General features: G+C 50.1%; 6 protein-coding genes across 6 annotated transcripts; 4 read left to right on the plus strand and 2 right to left on the minus strand.

Moving 5' to 3' along the window:
• Positions 1 to 1,441: 1,441 nt before the first annotated feature.
• N7515_009750 (uncharacterized protein) lies at positions 1,442 to 1,624 on the plus strand (the record flags this gene model as incomplete). Its single annotated transcript, XM_056670493.1, has 1 exon — positions 1,442 to 1,624. One exon carries the CDS (start codon positions 1,442 to 1,444, stop codon positions 1,622 to 1,624), a length of 183 nt encoding a protein of 60 aa, XP_056516866.1.
• Positions 1,625 to 3,355: 1,731 nt separating this feature from the next.
• N7515_009751 (uncharacterized protein) lies at positions 3,356 to 4,143 on the minus strand (the record flags this gene model as incomplete). The annotated part of the gene is made up of 2 exons (XM_056670494.1): positions 3,356 to 3,514; positions 3,577 to 4,143. 2 exons carry the CDS (start codon positions 4,141 to 4,143, stop codon positions 3,356 to 3,358), a joined length of 726 nt encoding a protein of 241 aa, XP_056516867.1.
• A 2,413-nt stretch (positions 4,144 to 6,556) lies between these two features.
• Positions 6,557 to 6,975, plus strand: N7515_009752 (uncharacterized protein; the record flags this gene model as incomplete). Its single annotated transcript, XM_056670495.1, has 2 exons — positions 6,557 to 6,605; positions 6,734 to 6,975. 2 exons carry the CDS (start codon positions 6,557 to 6,559, stop codon positions 6,973 to 6,975), a joined length of 291 nt encoding a protein of 96 aa, XP_056516868.1.
• A 741-nt stretch (positions 6,976 to 7,716) lies between these two features.
• N7515_009753 (putative zinc metallopeptidase) lies at positions 7,717 to 11,559 on the plus strand (the record flags this gene model as incomplete). Its single annotated transcript, XM_056670496.1, has 7 exons — positions 7,717 to 7,796; positions 7,842 to 7,925; positions 7,978 to 8,835; positions 8,890 to 8,964; positions 9,016 to 9,612; positions 9,675 to 9,869; positions 10,179 to 11,559. 7 exons carry the CDS (start codon positions 7,717 to 7,719, stop codon positions 11,557 to 11,559), a joined length of 3,270 nt encoding a protein of 1,089 aa, XP_056516869.1.
• Positions 11,560 to 11,715: 156 nt separating this feature from the next.
• Positions 11,716 to 12,417, minus strand: N7515_009754 (N-terminal protein methyltransferase; the record flags this gene model as incomplete). Its single annotated transcript, XM_056670497.1, has 1 exon — positions 11,716 to 12,417. The coding sequence occupies one exon, from the start codon at positions 12,415 to 12,417 to the stop codon at positions 11,716 to 11,718; it is 702 nt and encodes a 233-aa protein (XP_056516870.1).
• Positions 12,418 to 12,949: 532 nt separating this feature from the next.
• Positions 12,950 to 14,461, plus strand: N7515_009755 (uncharacterized protein; the record flags this gene model as incomplete). The annotated part of the gene is made up of 7 exons (XM_056670498.1): positions 12,950 to 13,044; positions 13,100 to 13,167; positions 13,247 to 13,252; positions 13,316 to 13,433; positions 13,515 to 13,614; positions 13,678 to 14,085; positions 14,138 to 14,461. 7 exons carry the CDS (start codon positions 12,950 to 12,952, stop codon positions 14,459 to 14,461), a joined length of 1,119 nt encoding a protein of 372 aa, XP_056516871.1.
• Positions 14,462 to 14,524: the final 63 nt, after the last annotated feature.

Here is a 14,524-nt window from a genome sequence, read left to right on the forward strand (position 1 = left end):
GCCCAGTGCAGACCGAGCCAGAGGATGGAACTCTGGCGTCAGGACTCAGGATTGACACGGAGGATCCATCCTATCAGATCGTCCATGAGAGCCTGAGAGGATTCATATTGGGATCGTCGACGTAGAATCCTTTCCCCTTGATGTACTTGCAACCAATCTACCGGTGCTTGAATGGATCGAGGGTGTCGTGAGTGGCGGTGAAGGTTGGAATTGTGGGTTGCATCCGTCGACTCGCATTCGGGTACACATATGGAGGGGTCGAAAGGTGGAAGCTCTTTCAATGAAGGAGACTTGATCGGCTAAGCATAGTCAGTGATGAGGAAGTAATGAGGCACAGACGGAAAAAGAATAACATACCGGTATATCCCAGAATATGGAGGATTACCATCCTTGAGCATCAGGGTATGGCCGCATCCAGCTCCGTTCCATTCTTTGCTCCCCCCCCCCCCCCCCCCCACTGTATGGTGAAGAGTGGTAGAGAGCTGCCGAGCTAGCTGGATCTGCTAGTCCATTCCAGAGAGGCTTTGGCTCTTGGACACTTGTTGGTGAAGCCCAAAATACGGATGATGACAGAGTGCGTCGGGGCATCAGAGAGGAACCCGAATCATTTCACATCTAGAAGGCATCCTCGTCTCCTCTTGAAGCCTTGGGTCCATGGTTCAGCTTCGAACGCCACTGATTGGGGCAGTTCGGTACCATCCTAACCTTGTGGAGGTGATGATGATGATGAAGGAAGAAGGAAGAAGAAGAGAGGGAGAGATAGGTTCATGGGTATATATAGTCGTCCGCAGGTGATTGTGCAGAGGTAGTCACATTACCTGCCACCTGTGGCCTGAGTAGTAAGTAGCTACAGATACCTTGTGACTACGGCACAGTGAGGGAACGAAGTGAAAGTAATATGATTAGATACATGTAGCAAAATTAAGAACCAAGAAGTAAGTGCAACACCTCATACGTGATAACCCTTGTAGATTGGAATATGAGGCCATACGTCCAATTCATCACTGGCTCTCCAGTAGGTTGAGACGCGGTCAAGGACACCGAGTATGTTACTGCTAACTGCTGTTGCAGGCTTGACGATTGTCGACGTCCACGCCGGTACCCTCACCGGTAGCGATGCAGGTGGAGTTTAGGCTGTGGCCGCAACCTGCCCAATTCCAAGGATGCCGTCGCTTTACGAGAGTGCTCAGGATCATATTTATCGACCTAGGTTGCTCACTGAGAATCTCTCGAGATCGGCATCAAAAGCCTGATCTGCTTTAGGGGGTAATTAGGTACTATCTTCGATTACATGGTATTTGTATGAACGAGCAAGAACAAGAAAGAAGAGACAAAAAACACATTATATGTTGACTCTATGGACAGTGCAAGGTTGAGTTGAAAGGTTGTTCCAGATCAATGCCAACGAAGGAGCACTTCCACCAAAGGAGAGAACTGATCAATGGCGAGCTCGATACTGGATGACTGGATGGTGGCAGCATTGAATGAAGACTGGCTGGAGGAGGCAGATGTGGCTGCGCCAATATTTGTCATTGATGGCTTCGGAGATCGTATCCCTGGTGTCCTGGGTACAAAGGATTGCTTAGGGGATCGATTGGGATCTCGTCTCGGGGTCAAGTCTTGAGACCTTGGAAGACCAAACATGCTGGGAGTCTAACAATGGGAAGGACCAGGTAGCGTCTAGACAGGCACTGGAGTGGTCTTCCACTGGCTTGACGGGCATAGAGATGCATGTGGACGAACCGAGATGGTCCTCAGTCCTCACACCCAGTCCTTCTTCATGGCCTTTCTTTTCTGCTCGATGAAACGGAGAAAGGTGGACCGAATGTTAGAGCCCGCAGACATGACTGAGGTCGATATTGTGGAGATCGTTTGTTTCATGGCCTCTTGCTGAGCAGAGCGGTTCTCAGCTCCAATCAAAGGATGGGGTGGTCCCGTCCATAAGTCTCTCGGGAACCAGGTGAACGAACTGATGAGCTCCTCCTTTTTTGGTCTTGGAGATATGTCTCGACGAAACGGAGAAAACGGAGACCAATGATGGGGGTCAGCTCACCCACCAGACTGAGGTCGATATCGTGGAGGAGAACCTTTATTTCCCTGATTTCTTTCTGGGCGGAGCGGTTCTCAACTCCAATGCAAGGATGGGATGGTCCTGTCCATGACCCTGTTGAAAACCAGGAGTATGTCTTTGACTGATGGATGGACTCGTACAAGCACGTGGTTTCTGATCTCGTCGAATCGCATTCGGGAGCACATAGGGGGTGGTGTCAGAAGCTGTAAGCTCTTTCAAAGAGGGAAACTTGATCTGTTAAGCATGGTCAGTGACGAGGAAGTAATGTGAGGCACAGAAAGCAATAACACACCAGGATATTCTAGAATATGGATTAACGTCTTTCAGCGCTATGGGCATGGCCGCACCCAGTTCCGCTCCATTCCTTGCTCCCCCCACTGTATGGCTAAGAGAGCTGCCGAGCTAGCTGGATCTGCTAGTGCATTCCAGAGAGGCTTTGGCTCTTGGACACTTGTTGGTGAAGCCCAAAATACGGATGATGACAGAGTGCGTCAGGGCATCAGAGAGGAACCCGAGGGTGATGATGATGATGGAAGAAAGAAGGAGAGAGGGAGAGAGGGAGAGAGGGAGAGATGCTTCATGGTTTATATAGTACTCCGGGCGATTTTGCACAGGTAGGTACTAGTCACATTACCACCTGTGGCCTGAATAGAAAATAGTTACAGATACCATGTGACTACGGCACAGTGAGCGAGTGAAGTGACAGTCATATGATAGAAATAAATGTAGTAAAAGTGATCAAGCATTGATTGATAAGGTGGGCCAAGAAGCAAATATAACACCTCACATGTGATAACCCTTGTAGATTGGAATATGATGCCATACGCCCAATTCATTACTGGGTCTTCGGTCGAGACGCGGTCAGGGACGCCGAGTATGTTGCAGGCTTGACGATTGTCGACGTCGAAGCCGGTACCCTCACCGGTAGCGATGGTTGGCAGTCAAATGTACTTCTAGGTACCGAAAGCGCGGAATGAACTAGAGTATTTATTTGAATAGATACCATGATTCTTTTAAGTTGTTCTTGCTTGCGCTCCTTGCCAATCAAGCTGCTTACAATAGTCGAAGCTCAAGAATTACCAAGAATAGACAAACATCGGAGTGTATGTTCTCCAGAGCTTCGCCGCGAACAAGAAACAAGATACTCTAGAAGTTTACATGTACTGGGACTCTTGAAGCGGAAACGAGGTCACAAATTCATTAACAGATCGAAAAACACCTAGGAGTTCCCTTGAGTACCAGATCCTCCATTAACGCGTCCACATTGAGATCATCGCCGCTGAACTACCCATGCTTGTCATACTTGCACTCAATTTCCCGGTGCTCGAATTGATCGAGACTGCCGCGAAGATTGGGATGGCGCTTTTGCAGCCGCCGGATCGCGTTCGGGAAAACGTAGGGAGGGCAGATAGCTTTAAGCTCTTTCAAAGAAGGATACTTAGTCTATCAAGCATAGTCAGTGACGAGGAAGTCATATGGGACACAGACGGCAAAGAATAACATACCGAGATATCCCAGAAGATCGATTCCCATACTTCGGCATCTGGGTATGGCTTTGAGAAGACTCCAGCGGCATGTTTAAAAGGCGGATAAATGATCATGACTCGGACGTTCGGGCAGTCGACGGCGGGAAGAGAGACTTCTCCATCGACACATCTGCACATGAAAATGTGCAGACGTGTCAGTTTAGGGAAAGAAAGCACTTCCAGGGCGCCAGAGGTCGCAAATAACTCCCTTGTCTTCTGGGAGTCAGCCCAAAGACGCACCGAACCCTCAGCCACATTGTTTGCGTAGAACTCACGTCTCTTGGGCTCTATAGCCTCAAAGACTCGCTCGAGCCACCCCGGCACACGGAACCACAACTTTGAAACCAGCTTTGCAAAACAAAATTTGTTGACCCGAGCGAATGAGGCGAGGTCCTGATGCCGAAGGTTTGTAGTGTTGGACTCATCAGTGTTGGACTGATCAACCAGCATGAAGCTGGCTATATGATCGAGGAGCTCGGCGATTCCAAACACACGCTGGGCAGCGGTCATATCTTCCTCTGGGCGAGGGCTGGAGCTTGGAGACATCCTTGCCAGTTGGTACAAAGTTGAAGTGTGATGCCTGTAGATAAAGGAGACGAAGTCAGATTTTATCACGCGAGATGACGGAGGGAGTGGTACAAAGCAGTGGCAAGAGGCAGAGAGAAGTTCGAAGGCATGATTTACGCAGTAGTTCGGGGACGTACTTTTGTCTCTTGGAGCAATGAATCAGGAGATGGTGTTGATGAAAGTAATGGAATTGATGAAAGATGTAGAGGGGAAGCAAAGTGTGAATGAGGGAAACTGGTGAAGAGCTAACAAATGATCTCGCCATAGAAATAGTTATCCGGTTCACTGCATTACGACTAATCTGAATGACTCGAAATTGCTCTCCAAGACCCAACTCTTCTCAACCACGCTTTGCTAGTCAACCTCTTTGTGCTCCTCTCTGCAATCCAGGCTGAGAGATCCTGGCAATGATACTTAGTCCCGCTGGGGCTTATCACATTGATAGCACCTCATTATTAGAGCCGATGATCTAGGTATAGTTTGTCCATACCTAGTACAGTACCTATACGGATTCCTATTGCTGGCAACGAGACTTTTTATACCATGAACCATCCCCAGCAGTAGAAGAGAGTCAGGTTTTCGATTCGAGAAGTGCAGCATGATCTAGACTATCCAGTTTCTTATATGTCTCTACAGATGTAGTCTAGGGTCTATAGACTCCCTAAGCCTATAATGGAATCTTCCCTCGCGACGAGACCAAGATAGCCTACCACCGAGATGTAGCTTTGCCAAAAGACGTCCAGATACAACAGTCTAAGGGATAAAGAGGAAGACTTGTTGGACCAGGGGAGACCAACGGAAAACAGTTAGCATGAGCTTGATGCCGTGTCTTGCCGGTGTGCTAGGTCTATGAGGAGGATCCGTCAGCCCATGAGCAGTCCATCCAATGGATATCTAGTGGCCATTCTGCACATGTAGGTAGTTTGTGTTGTTGTCATGACTCGAATTTTCAAGGTTGCACCTGCCTGTGCTGACCGAGTCTGACTCAGGTTTGTACATTTCCTGTTTCCATGGTTGGGCAGGTTCAAACCTGAGGCAAGTACGATCCTACTTCTACTTCTCCTTGATACCCCTAGTTGCTTCTTTCATCCAGTTAGCTCAGCTCGATTTTATTGATTCTGTCCATCTCAGTGCAGTTAAAAGATGACTCCGTTTTTGTGGAGGCTGACTACAGTCTACATGCTCAAGCTCGAAACCTCGAGGACCTCTCATCTTGAGGTCACAGGTCCGTCAAACATGGCGATAGATGTTGGAGTCTGCACATCTGACTATTCAGAAGCGACGAAGGCCCGCAAAATTGGGCCGTTCACTCTCCACACTCGGGTACTGCCAAATTCACATACCGTCGTGGTCAAGACTCGCCAGTTGGATCGAGTTCGCCAGTTGGACAGAATTCACCAGTTGGTCTGAATTCACCAGTTGGTCCCGATTCGCCAGTTGGTTCGAAGGGGTCCTATCCCCATAAATTGTTCATGCGATCATTCAACAACGTATTGAGTTTGCCACTCTGTAACCCCTCAGGAGTTTGACTTTGATCCTTGGATCAAAGACTTATGTCAGACCGTCTAAGCGCTGTCAGAGACAAGGGTTGATTGGTGGGAATAATCTTCCTGAATAGCTGTGCATCTTCTGGATGGACATGCTAATCTTTAGTGGCTTCGAGGCATTGAGTTTGATATGGCGCAAGCTAAGTTCGGTATGGATATCCCGGTTAGAGCCCTCACAGTCATGCACGGCGACTATTGTAGTAGCAATCGGCGCTGGCGGCTTCCGACCTCCCGGAAGGGGCAAGGCTCTCTCGTCAACGTTCGCATCGTGCATGGCTATGCCACTGCCGCGGCCATGGCGTGGCGTGTGCTACTGGCCGTTGTGGGAGATCCTACGACATGCGAGCTCGTTCATTATCGGTTTGTGCCCTCGGATTGGTCTGATGACTTAGGATCATCACCGAAAGTTAGAGCTCTCTGTGGACCGTGGTGCATCCGGCATATTTGCGGGGAAGAATATGATGTCGCTTTTTTCATGGCAGGCAAATTGCCAACTTGAACGTTGTTTTCTTTCCACTCGTCTGATTGGATTCGTGGTATGTTTGTGCACTGGCTAATTGGCCCAACATAAGATGAGGAAGGACGGACCGCCGAGGCGCCCGCGCCAGATAACCCGGCGGGTAATCACCCGCTTGTCCGCTTACCATAGGACCATTCTCTTCCGTATTGTTGACTTTTACATCGCTTCAAAGCGCGCGTCACAGGATGACGAAGGACGATGAATCACATTGGGAGATGGCGATGGCGGGGACTCCGCAGTAGGTAGCCTACTTAATCCCGAGACTCTTCCATCATTGTTGGGAATAGTCTTTCTTTGGTTCCACTGGATTGGAAAAGCAGTGACTATGTCTGCCACTGTCACGAGCACTACTCCTCTGAATCATGCTTATTCAGGTGAGCCTCCCACGTTGTCAGTTAATTCCCGAGGAACAAATGCTGACATCCCTAGGTTCAATGGTCCATATGGAGATTGGAGGGATGACCTCTACAACCAAGGCTTTGTGGTTATCAAAATGCTATAGATCCCGAAAGCGCCCACTACTATCAGCGCAAATCCCTAGGCTGGCTCACTTCTTTCAATACAGCCCTGGACCTCGACGGCCCTTCCACATGGACCGGGGGCAACTTGCCCGTTCAAAGTAAGGTGAATACATTTCACGGGTACTCTGTAACTCACGAGAAATTCATGTGGGAAGTCCGAATGGAGCCGACGATATTGGAGGATGGGGCACTGACGAGCTACTCGTTTCCTTTGATGCGCTGAACATCATGCTGCCGAACCGAGGAGACAAGCCCGCTGAAAGGCCATGGCCCCATGTTGGCCACTCACCAATACGGCCTGGTCTCCACTGTCTTCAATGATTCATCAATCTAAGCCATGCCGATCCCGAGGATGGAGCTCATATAGTGTTTCAGTCCAATACAGTGACTGAGGGTTCCTTCGACACGGAAACCGATCCATCTACCTGGGAGCAGAAGGACATACGCTTTTTAGCGAGGATGACATCCGATGGTTTGAAGACCATGATATGAAACCAACCAAAGTCCTCGCAGAAGCTGGAGATCTAATTGTGTGGGATTCCCGGACTGTGCATTGGGGAGGGGAACCGACAGCCAACAGCAACACCATCCGAACCGTCATTTAAGTTTGGTACGCCCCCGTTCAACTGGCCAGCGAAGAAAATCTGGAGCAAAAGAAAGAAGCCTTTGGATCCTATCGGGCAACAACACATTGGCCCGAGAATATCGTTTTACGGGACCAAGTGGTGTATCTCCCGGACGGCACCGTCGATCCCCGCAATCGATCGGCGGTGGAAGTGCCAGAATATTCTGATCGATTGCTTCGGGAGTGAAGCCATATGATAGAAGGTAAATTAATTTAAGCCATGTACAGTTGTGAATTTTGCTTGTTTGTGAACTAACCGTCTGATTATTAAGGGGCTAGTTTTTGTTTGCTGACGACCCCGCACTGAGTTCTTGACGATCTTCTGTCTTGCTCACAAACATGAAATCCTTTGAATCGCGCTCTTCCGTCGAGTATCCTCGAAAGCGTGCATCAATCGCATGTAATTTCTGTCGTCATCGGTAGGTTTCGTTCTGGTTGTGTTACACAATCACTAAGTAGGCTAGGAAACGGAAGTGCGATGGCCAAAAGCCTACATGTGGACTCTGCACCGACGCCGGGGCACACTGTGTGTATCAAGAAAGCGAGAGGTATAGATACCTGTTCCTCTGCTGAGAGTTCAGCAATAGTGACGATTCATAGAGTGCAGGACATCCCGTCAGAAATCCTGGCCCGCTTGACCCATTTGGAGACCTTGATCGAGGAACAAAGAGATGCCATCAAGGAGCTCACCATCCGAGTGTCCTCTGCCTCACCTCAATCAGACCAAGTTGATTATCGACCAAAGACCACCGTCTATCCCACCCAGCCACGATACGACTGGGACCCGTCACCAGACCATGTATATGGTGATAGGTCTTTATTCGGACCCTCGTCACTAGAACGGCCATACAGCCATCCATTTAGCATTACCCCAGGCCACCACACCCCAACAGGAAGCTTGTTTGCATTGGGGCAAATCAAGGAACTGATTGGTGAATACCCCGAAGACTTTTTCAGGCAGCTAGAATGGAAGCGCCCACTCCTCGGCCTGCAACTCCCCGGTGTACCTCGAAGTTTCGAACAAATCGACCGCAATCTTTTGCTACCACAAGTCACCAAGCCTCTGATCAATGAGTTTCTCAAATGCGTCCATCCCTTCTTTCCGATCATCGACCCGCAGCTACTACAGACATTATTCGAGACCTTCTCGACATACACCAAAGTTAATAGCGTCCAAACCTCACTATATCTTCTCATTCTTGCCCTCGGAAAGGTCTCCTCGAATCCAGAAAGGATCTTTGATATTGAAGCGGACAAAGAACTGAATGGGATGGAATACTTCGCTCCCGCATATAATTATGTGAACGACACAGTGGTACAGCAGTCATCGATGGCGGACGAGCTACTACCACTGGCCCTATTCTTTGCTTCCTTGTATTTGCGTTACATAGGGCGCCCTATTCCCGCATGTTTCGCCATTCAGAGTGCATCTCGAACGGTGCAACATGTGATTACCGAGTAGGTAATTTCTAGCGCATGATCTTGATACGATATTGACTGCAATTGGTTTAGGCAGCAGAAAGTGAGAACGGTGTCTGGCCTAGCTCCGCTATATCGGACAGCCTGGGGCTGTTTCATCCTCGAGTGGTTGGTTTGATTTCTACAATGGTGTCGCCGTCCGTCTAACAATAGGCCCAGTGATGACCTGGCGGAATTCGAATTTCCCCCCACCAATATCCAGGACCTTGCTGATAGGATGCCCTTTCCTGAGTTTCCTGCGTTTGGGGATCCAGAAGAAAGCCGACAGTGCCACACGCTATTCCTCGCAATGACCTCAATTCGCAAGATTCTCAACAGTGTGCACAACACTCTTTATGCAAAGCCTCAACCGGAAAACTACCATTCCTCCTCTCCCTCTCGACACGCAAGTGAGACACCCAGCGTACCTCCGCAAAAGCAACCGATCGCGTCTCTCAAAACCATCAGCAAGGAGCTCGATCGGCAAGTGGAAGTATGGGTCCAGAGCATCCCAGCATACGCCAGGCCATCCCTAAACAGTCCCATCTTCCCTGGCCATCCTTACCACACTCCCATTCTCGCCCGGTATTATGCAACCAAACACATCATCGGTCGCCCGAGTCTTCTATATGCCGCCAACAATCAGACCAGCAGCGTGTTGCCGGAGTACATTTGGAATAACTGTACCGACTGCGTGATCAACTGTCGCAAATTCCTACAGACGGCATCGATCCTTTTGAGGAAAAGAACTCACTCAACTTGGCTAAGAACGCAAGCGTGAGAGCATTCCTAGGGTGTCGGCAGATATTTATGAGTCTTTACTTACTTATCGTGTTTAGAGTACTGGCGGCCATCTTCACTCTCGCAATCGCTAAAAGGACCCCGTCTCTGGAGGCACTTGTACCAGATTTCGACGAGCTGGTAGCGGGGGCGATTAAATCCATTGAGCCATGGGCGCGGCATTCAGAATCGTCAGATACTGTCGTGGGCATGTTGAAGACCATCCGACAGAAGATGCGAGTGATGGTCAGGGGGTTTAGTAGATTTTTGACATACAACGGGCTAGATATACGTATTCCCCATTACCTACATTTGAATGCATCGTGAAATAGACTGCGCTGAACATCGCTTCAATTGGAAGTACCTACTGCTACAATACCTTAACATCCAGCCGATTTATGTCTAGGTACTTGGATGGAGGCGGCTCTTATCAATAAGACGAAGCATGACCGTCGAATGCCACCCCCACACCGGGCTGCGGGGAACCCATAACGAGTTCCGAATCTCTTTTAACACACTGAACGTGATGACATGTCTCCATCACGACTGACAAACCAAATCAGTCATATCCAGGGTGTTCGACTAGCAGGACAGCCCTCTACCTGGGATATCCAAATCGAATACTCTGCAGCTTCCCCCAGAGGTAAAGTCACATCGGTGACGCCGCATGAATCTGCCAGGCCTACCTCAGAAACCATCGAATCCCCTTTAGCCCTACCAGCCTTGACACACCCGCACATCCACCTCGACAAAGCCTTCATACACAGTGCACCTGAATATGCCGCCTTCCTACCATCAACCGGCACGTTCCAGGAGGCCCTGTCCTCAACAACGAAAGCCAAACAACAATTCAACCACTCCGATCTCCTCAAAAGAGGAGAATGGTTACTTGCCGAGTCCACCGCAGCAGGCGTTACGGCAATGCGAGCATTCGTCGAGGTAGACCACACAGTGCAGCTAGTCTGTCTAGACGCCGCTGTCGCCCTTCAGTCACAATGGAAAGACATCTGCGATATACAAATCGTCTGCTTCGCACAGGATCCCATATTCTCCACCGAACACGGAGACCAAAATATGAAAGTCTTGGAACTTGCTCTGCAGAAATACCCGCAGGTAGATGTACTCGGGACAACACCGTACGTCGAATCAAGCGTGGAGGCCGCAAAGCAGAACATCGACTGGGCAATTTCCCGTGCTCTACAATTGGATAAGCACGTCGACTTCCATCTCGATTATAACCTCGATTCAAAGAGAGAGCCGTTACTCTGGCATGTTCTACAAACTCTCAAACAACGGAACTGGACCGCACAGTCGACGGATAAACGTGTCATGCTGGGCCATTGTACGCGACTGACTCTACTGACGGAAACCGAATGGACTCGGCTCGCGACTGAGATCAAGGAGAATAACCTCCCGGTCAGCTTTGTCGGTCTACCAACGAGTGATATCTACATGGCGTCGGCTGGGGTTCGTGAGTGCGGAGCACCGCAGGATCGTCCCAGGGGCACTCTACAAGTCCTCGAGATGATCAAAAGGTACGGTCTGGATGCGGTGATTGGTGTGAACAATGTGGGCAATTCGTTCACGCCGTGGGGTCTGCCGGATCCGCTGGCGCTGGCTTGTCTTGGTGTGGGCATTTACCAGGCTGGGAGTCAGGCAGATGCTGAGCTTCTGTATGAATGTGTGTCGACGCGGGCGAGGAAGGCTATCGGGCTTGGATCGTCGAGTAAAGGGCTTTGTATAGTGGCTGGGCGTCAGATGGATCTTTTGGTGGTTCATTGCAGAGATGAGACTGGGTGCGGTGTGGGGAGGCCGCGGAGGAATGTTGCGGAGGTTGTGTGGACTCCGCCGGGGAGTTTGAATAGGGATGTTGTTTTTGGTGGGCATCTGAGGGTCTCGCCGTTTGTAGATGCGGAATCGGAGGGGTTTTATCAGTTTGGTTGATTTGTGGTCATGGTAGTTGATCATTGGAGAAGGTATCCATGTGGTTATATGTACATGATGATGAATGGAGCCGTGCATGCAAATTGGGCGATTAAGGGCATAAGATAGACCAAGGGCTAAGAGGATGTGGATGGCTGATCGGTCCTCGGGCGTGAATCATACGTTCTTCGGCCTCAATGCATAGAACTGCACCGGCATGAGATTCAAAGCCGTCGGGAACCCTTTCTGCAGTTCCGACTTGACAACCTGCATTCCGGCCTGCTCAAAGATCTGTCTCCACTTGGCGTCCGTCCGCGTCACACTGCTATCCTGGCTGTCATACAAATCTTTCCCAGTAATACTAGTAGAAAGATTCTCCTTGAAAACCATGAGTCCATTCTCAGTCAAGGACTTGCGACTGCGCACGGTGAAATCAACGAGCTGCGAATCCGTAAGGTGGCCCGCACACCACTGTACCCAGATCAAATCGTATCGTTTCTCTGGAGTGAAGCCTTCCAGCCCACAAGTGTATATCGATCCAATGACACCGTCTTTTTTCAATTGGCTTTCTTTCATCACTTGTGTGAACTTGGCAATTGGCTCAACTGCGTCAACCATTTCACAGACTTGACTCAGCAGGCCCTCCGTTACACGGCCGACGCCGGCGCCGCAGTCAAGGCCTTGACTGAATTTGCCAGGTGTGAGGCCTGGTAGTAGATGGCGGAGCTTGGCGAGGAAGTTCTTGGACCCTTGCAGGTCGATGCGTGAAATTGATGGGAAGTCGCCAAGCATGCTACCTGGGGTGGCAGGGACGCTGTTCCAGTACTCTAGAGCTGCGGCATGGTTGATTTGGGAATCGACGGATTCTTGGTCTGGCATGTTGGTGGTGGGATGTTTGAATATGCGTATGGATCTGAGTCTTGGATGCTGTCTGAGCCTGTCTCACAAAAACTATCTGATATCTGTCACGTGACACAGTCGATATTTATCACATTCTACCGTGTACGGAGTACTGCACAACATAGTACGGAGTATATATACTTCGCACTATGTATGTCGTGATATAGTAGTATCGGATCTATCTTATTCTTCGATATCTTCGTTCCTTAGTTCGCACCTTAATTGGCCCTAATTGCCCGATAACCAGGGAGGGCTGTGTATGATCGACAGGGATAAATGTTTTCGAGACTACACCTAAATAAGTAAAAATAATTTAAATCTCTGCGATCAACGTTAGCTTAGAGATTACGTGGAACAAGCACTGGACCACACTACCCGCTGTGATTGGAAGCCCATCTTGGGGGTCGAACTGCCGATCCTCACTTAAATTCATTTCTTCCCCTTATCTTCTTTCCCTTCAACATCTCCTCACCCACAGTCACTCTTTTATACTGTTATTTTCCATTTCATCATGGCCAACGGTCGCTCGTCGCAGGATGAGCGTAAGCTCGAGAGTGGTTCAACTGCCCCTCAGGACAAGGGCCTCCACCCGGCTTTCTACATTGCGTGCGTATCTCGATCTAGTTCCCTGATCATGGAACAATTGACTGAGACTCGATAGTCTTTGGATTACCCTCAGTTCCAGTGTCATCCTGTTCAACAAATGGGTTCTGGCGAGTGCCAAGTTCAGTACGATCACCCCAATCCCTGATCCCGATTCCCCTGTTTGATTTACGTGGGACTGACTGCTAACCTCGAACGCTTACAGACTTCCGTGAGTTTCTCCGCCAACCGACGCTTTGTCGCGCCCGATCGAATCACTGACATAAGATATCAGCGTTGTTCTTGACCACCTGGCACATGGTATTCGCCACGGCGATGACCCAGATCCTCGCCCGGTTCACCAATGTGCTGGACTCGCGTCACAAGGTCCCCATGAACCCGGCTACCTATACGTGAGAATCCCCGATAATGCCTTGGCTGGCACCGCAGTCCGACCTGAGTTTTTGATCGCTGACCGATGGTTTGGTATACAGTCGTGCCATTGTGCCCATTGGTATCATGTTCAGTTTGAGTCTGATTTGCGGTAACTTGGCATACCTCTACCTGAGTGTTTCCTTCATCCAGATGCTCAAGGTACGTTCGATTCCCGCGCTCGAATTTCTCTCGACTTGTGACTGACTGGACATCTTTGTTTAGGCTACCAACGCTGTCGCAACCCTCCTGGCCACCTGGGCTTTCGGAATCGCTCCTACCAACATGAAGACTCTCGGCAATGTGTCTCTCATTGTTGTCGGTGTTGTGATCGCCTCGTTCGGCGAGATCAAGTTCGACATGTTGGGTTTCCTCATCCAGGTCGCCGGTATCGTCTTCGAGGCCCTACGTCTGGTCATGGTCCAGCGTCTGCTTAGCTCCGCCGAGTTCAAGATGGACCCCTTGGTCTCTCTGTACTACTACGCTCCCGCTTGTGCCGTCACCAACGGTATCGTCACTCTCTTCGCTGAGGCTCCCCGTCTCACCATGGGTGACATCTACGGTCTCGGTGTCGGCACCCTTATTGCCAACGCACTGGTTGCCTTCCTTCTTAACGCCTCCGTTGTCTTGCTGGTAAGTTCTCACAAAACGCTATCAATGGTATGGTAACTGACACCCCCGCCAGATTGGCAAGACCTCCGCCGTCGTCCTGACCATGGCCGGTATCCTCAAGGACATCCTCCTTGTCGGCGCCTCCATGTTCATCTTCCGCGACCCCGTTACTGCCCAGCAGTTCTTCGGTTACTCCATTGCCCTGGCTGGTCTGGTGTACTACAAGCTCGGCGCTGAGAAGTGCCAGAGCCTTATGACGGATGTGCGCCTCCAGGTTGGCGAGTACAACCGCAGCAACCCCGCCCGCTTCAAGGCCATCGCCATCGGTGTGCCTTGCGCTCTTGTTCTGCTCATTCTGTACAGTGGCAGCTCGACCCCTGCTCAGGTGACTGTCTGAAGCACTACTCGCGTATCGGCGAACTGAAGCAATCGACGAAAATTGGGAACATGTGGATGGTTT

Source organism: Penicillium bovifimosum, assembly GCF_028826915.1.
Source record: "Penicillium bovifimosum strain IBT 22155 chromosome Unknown utg000008l_segment0_segment0, whole genome shotgun sequence".
Taxonomy (NCBI): Eukaryota; Fungi; Ascomycota; class Eurotiomycetes; order Eurotiales; family Aspergillaceae; genus Penicillium; species Penicillium bovifimosum.